General features: G+C 45.9%; 1 protein-coding gene across 1 annotated transcript; it reads left to right on the forward strand.

Annotated features, from left to right (window-relative positions):
• Nucleotides 1–1059: 1059 nt before the first annotated feature.
• Nucleotides 1060–2247, forward strand: WDR89 (WD repeat domain 89). The gene has a single exon (XM_056851754.1). It carries the CDS (start codon nucleotides 1096–1098, stop codon nucleotides 2245–2247), a length of 1152 nt encoding a protein of 383 aa, XP_056707732.1. The 5' UTR covers nucleotides 1060–1095.
• Nucleotides 2248–5659: the final 3412 nt, after the last annotated feature.

A 5659-nucleotide genomic window follows, 5' to 3' on the forward strand; every position in this document is an offset into this window, starting at 1 on the left:
GCTGTTTAAAAATGTGCTGAGCCTCTTTGAATTGTGAAATGGGGAGGGGGTGAATCGTTCTCCAGTAGTGCATTGGGCTAACACAATTCAAATGCTTTCCCAAGAGTTTTCAGCCTGCGCATTGTTAACAAATGCAGCAGCCAGAGTAATTGCAGGATGCTCTTTCATTCTTCCCAAAGCACTTTAATGCATTACAAAGCAACCCTTTGCTGAAATATCCTGGGGGGGGGGGGTGGAGGGAGGGATTCTCTGTCTCACATCTTCTTTTATTAGTTCTTGTGTAACTCTGGGACACAATCCAGAGATCTGTATGTCAGCTGAGCGTAGATCCTCTGGGCGAGTGGGTTGGGGTGCTGTTTCTTTCAGCGGCATTGGCCGGCCTGTGCATCAAAGGAAGATCACAGTGTGGATTAAATCCCTCTGGAAAGACGAATAGACGGGAAAGCATTGCTGGGTAACAGAGCTCCATACTTTCAAGGGAGCTCCTGCACCCAGAACAGATGCCTGGATTGAGGTTCTTGTCCATTGGCTTGACTTTTATATACCAACGTGTGCCCCTGGACCGTGGCTCCGTCACTGTGAAACTCTTGCTGCTAGATAGGGCCAGCTTTATTTTGCAGCCTGAGAAAGGTCAGTTTACGGAGAAAATACATCTCCTGCTATTCTGGATAATAAAATGAACCATGAAGCTGCCTTATACTGAATCAGACCCTTGGTCCATCAAATTCCACCTACTTCCCTGGCCCCTTTAACTGGAGATGCTGGGGATTGAACCTGGGACCTTCTGCATGCCAAGCACATGCTCTACCACTGAGCCACAGCCCCTCAGTGGCTCTTCAGTATATGGATGTTGGACCATCGCTGATCATAGCTATTATTAGGATAAACAAGCTTAGAACCACAAGACTCTTTTTGGGGTATGCTATATAAACGATTAACTTTGGCAACATTATTTCTCTCTCTCTCTCTCTCTCTCTCTCTCTCTCTCTCTCTCTCTCTCTCTCTCTCTCTCTCTCTCTCTCTCTCTCTCTCTCTCTCTCTCTCTCTTTGTGCAGACCTCTCCCTTTTCTGGAAGCAGAGTTAGTCGCAGTTGCTATGGAGAAGATCAGAGAGCAATTTTCCAGTCTCCAAATAGCAAGACGGAGCACGCTAACAGAAGACCCAACTTACTTGCTGGACATAGATATTTCAAGAGGAGAAGGAAACCGTTTAGTGGCTGTCTCCCACTCCAACAAATCGATTGGCATTTCTGACAGAGAGACGTTGCAATTGCTACGGGAGTACCGTAGCCATCATGGATTGCTCAGCGGGGTCAGGTTTGCACATGAGCATGCGGCCATGCTGTTTTCAGCCTGCAGCGATGGAACAGTGAAATGTTGGGACACACGTTTAGCTAGCCCGGAGGCAGCCCGGTTGTTTTGTGGCTATCCTTCAAACATCTTCATTAGTTTTGACGTCAACAGCAACGATCTCATTGTTTGTGCTGGCACAGAGAAGGTGGAAGACGATGTGTTCATGGCATTCTGGGATGTCCGAGGTGGCACAAGCAGCGCCCCTTCCAGCAAAAGCCCTTTGGGCGTGTATTCAGAGTCTCACAATGATGACATCACAAAAATCTGTTTTCACCCCAGCCAGCCAAACTTGGTGGTTTCGGGGTCAACCGACGGGCTGGTGAACGTATTTGACATTAACCGGGACAGTGAAGATGATGCTTTGACATCAACTTGCAACTCAGGTTCGTCCGTCAGTTTTGTTGGATGGTCTGGGAAAGATTTTCGGCAAGTCTACTGCCTGACGCACGATGAAGGGTTTTCTTGGTGGGATCTCGCCCAGCTGGATACCGAGGAGCCAATCACACTGTTGCAAATCCCCGATGCTAGAGAAGCAGCCAGCCTAGGAAAGACCAAGCTGGACTACTTGATTGGCGGCCTGTATCATGAGAAGTCGGACCAGCTCTTCATACTTGGAGGAACCTCAACGGGAAGCATCCATCTCCTGGACTGTGGCTGTGATGGTCTGAGACCAGTGGGAACCCTTCAAGGAGGACACTCGGCCACAGTCCGCTCTTTTTACTGGAACGTGGCGGATGATTCTCTGTTGACTGGTGGAGAGGATGCTCAGTTGTTGCTGTGGAAACTCGGAGCTGTGGAGAAGGTCCTTGGGAAGAAGACCTCGATGAAAATGGCTTCCTCCGTTCGCCAGCGAGTGAGAGTTCGCCAGAACTCTCTCAAGAGCAAGAAGAAATGAAGATTTTTAAAGGTGTGGGGGAGGTCTGGTTGCGACTCACCTTTTAAGGGTTACAACCTTGAAAAGAAGGACTGAGTTATTTGTCAGAGTGTTTGTCAGATATGCACACGCATATCATACACCTCTGATCCTGAGCGTGTTTATTCAGAAACATCCCATTGGTGGTGGAGGAACCTTTGTTTCCTTCCTTTTAACATGTTTTTTAGGATTGCAGCCTCAAGGAGAGAAAATACGCCAAGCAGTTTTTTTTCCAAGTAGGATTTTCCTGTTGAAGGTGCTTATGACCTTTTCCCTCCATATTTCTAAAGTCTCAACGTTTTATTTTGTCATTTGAGTTTCTGTGAAAAAGGCAAAATATAAATAAGGTAAATTAAACACAAATATATAGTTATTGTTCTTGGTGGTGGGGATGATTATGAGCACTAAGAACTCATCAACCCTTCCTCGCCCGCCCGCCTCCCCCGAAAAAATGGTGCCTAAAATACCTCTGAAAAAAGGGGAACAAAGAAACTCAACCCAAAAGTCAGGGGAAACCAAAGCGGTTGAGCTAAACACTATTTAATATAACAACCAATAAATCTATTTTTATTATATATTGTGGACAATTGTATTTAAAAACACAGGCTTCCTAAAAAGCACAGTTACAAATATTACCAACACAACAAATATTTTGGTCATTTTGTGTACTAACATCAACTGTTATGTTGATGTTAGTACACAAAATGACCAAAATCTGACCAGAATCTTTTCTTCACGTTCATTGATGTTATATACATCCTGAAACGTTGGACTCCATATACAAGGTGTAAGCCGTGTTTTAAGACGCACGGACTAACTATTTTAACATAAAGCCACAAAGAATAAAAGGCTTTTATATATATTTTAACCTTGTACGTTTGTGTATATGTCAGGATGCGAATTCTAAAATTGTGTATGTATGACCACTGAGGAAGTCCTCTAAAAGGCCGAAATGCGTCTGGTCAGATTTTGGTCATTTTATGTACTAACATCAACTGTTATGTGTGTTGGTAATACAATGTTTGTGCTTTTTAGGAAGCCTGTATTTTAGGCCCTGTTTTTTTTAAAAATACAATTGTGCACAATATATAATAAAAATAGATTTTTGGGTGGTTACATCAGCTCAACCCCTTTGGTTTCGCCTAAAATACCTCAAAAGACCCTATTGTAGAAATGGGATTAAAAACAAAATCTCTCGCCCCCTCAGAGTTTTGAAATGGATGAAAGATGTTAAAACTATACAGATGTCGCTTTTCTCCCCGCACCCTCTTTATTTCAAATAGTCCGATGATCCAACGGTCTTGGACCAGCTTTGCATTTCTCTGGCTGGGGGGCAAACAAGTTTGGTACAGCAACTTGTTTTAAAATGGGGGCTTTGTTCCCGTCTCTGGCTGTGACCCTCTTCTGCAGAACATGTGAGCTTTTGCCAGTGGCGTTCCCCGTCAGCGGGATGACAGAGGTTGGTATTGGAGTGAGGGGCAGAAGGGACCCAGAAGCTTGTCTCCAGCGGAGAGCTTCGAGTAGGCTGCCCTGTGTCCCTTTCTATGAAAATTCTTTTTAAACTGTCTCAGACTCCGGAGCGGGGGGCTTGAACCATGTCCTGAGCCCCAGGAACAAGGTCTACTGCCCAGGTATCAGAACACCTTTTGGGTGCGAAAAAACTAGGAGCTTACACCATCAATTCCATAGCTGGCAGGAAGTTTGAAGCATTGCCATTGGCCAAGCCCCCCCCCAAAAAACAAATCAGTGGGTTCTAGATCAAATCAAGCCTAAACTGACCCTAAAAACTAAAATGACTAAACTGAAGCTATCGTACTTTGGTCACATTATGAGAAGACAAGAGTCACTGGAAAATTGGGTTGCCAACCTCCAGGTACTAGCTGGAGATCTCCTGCTGTTACAACTGATCTTCAGCCGATAGAGATCAGTTTGCCTGGAAAAAAATGGCTGCTTTGGCAATTGGACTCTATGGCATTGAAATCCCTCCCCTCCCCAAACCCCGCCCTCCTCAGGTTCCGTCCCAAACGCTGGTGGCAAAGAGGGACCTGGCAACCCTACTGGAAAAGTTAGGAAAAGTTGAAGGCAGCAGGAACACGAGATGGATTGGCTCTATAAAGGAAGCCTCAGAGTTTTGCCTTGTTTATAGATTGGAATCAATATCATGGGGAGGGACCAGGGCTGAGTGGTAGGGCATCTGCTTGGCAGGCAGAAAGTCCCAGGTTCAATCCCCAGCATCTCCAGTTAAGGATCAGGTAGTAGGTAATGTGAAAGATCTCAGCCCGAGACCCTGGACAGCTACTGCCAGCCAGTCTGAGTAGAAAATACTCATCTTGATGGACCAAGGGGCTGGCTCAGTGTGGTGAAGAGGAGAACCATTGTGGTGTAGTGGTTAAGAGCGGTGGACTCTAATCTGGTGAACGGGGTTGGTTTCCCCACTCCACATAAGCGGAGGACTAATCTAGAGAACCAGGTTTGATTCCCCACTCCTCCACATGACCGGCAGGCTGCAATCTGGTGAACCGGGTTCGATACCCCACTCTTCCACATGAAGCCTGCTGGGTGACTTTGGGCCAGTCACAGATCTCTCCAAACTCTCTCAGCCCCACCTACCTCACAAGGTGCCTGTTGTGGGGAGGGGAAGGGATTGTAATTGTAAGCTGCTTTGAGGCTCCTTAAAAGGTAGAGAAAGCAGGCATATAAAAACCAACTTATTCAGTATAAGGTAATTAGGAAGGGGCTCTGGCTCAGTGGTAGGGCATCTGCTTTGCATGCAGAATGTCCCAGGTTCAATCCCCGGCACCTCTGGGTAGAAGAATCAGATAGAGGGGAGGGTTATGTGAAAGACTGGAGAGCTGCTGCTGGTCAGAGTAGGCAAAGACTGACCTCTAAAAATATATATGACCAGGCATATATTTTCCTATATGCTCAGTGCAAAGACAAGCATTATCAACGTGGTGTCATGGTTTGGAGCGGTGGACTCTAATCTAGAGAACTGGGCTTGGTTCCCCACTCCTCCGCTTTGAACTTGTTAATCTGGTGAACTGGATTTGTTTCTCCACTCCTACACATGAAGCCAGCTGGGTGACCTTGGGCTAGTCACAGCTCTCTTAGCCCCTCTACCTCACGGTGTCTGTTGTGAGGAGGGGAAGGTGATTGTAAGCCAGTTTGATTCTTCCTTAAGTGGTAGAGAAAGTCGGCATATAAAAACCAACTCTTCCTCCTCTTGTCAGTTGTTTTACGCTACTTATTTTCTACATGTGTTCCCCCCCATGTTTCAACTTAAATGTACCACCCTTTAGAGATGTGTTTAAATCTGGGTGTGGGTGGGATTAGATGACATTTCTCTTCTCTTATCCATATGGCGGTATCTTCATAGAATTGGGCTGAGGGAGGG

The sequence above is a fragment of the Euleptes europaea genome, chromosome 6 (genome assembly GCF_029931775.1).
Source record: "Euleptes europaea isolate rEulEur1 chromosome 6, rEulEur1.hap1, whole genome shotgun sequence".
Taxonomy (NCBI): domain Eukaryota; kingdom Metazoa; phylum Chordata; class Lepidosauria; order Squamata; family Sphaerodactylidae; genus Euleptes; species Euleptes europaea.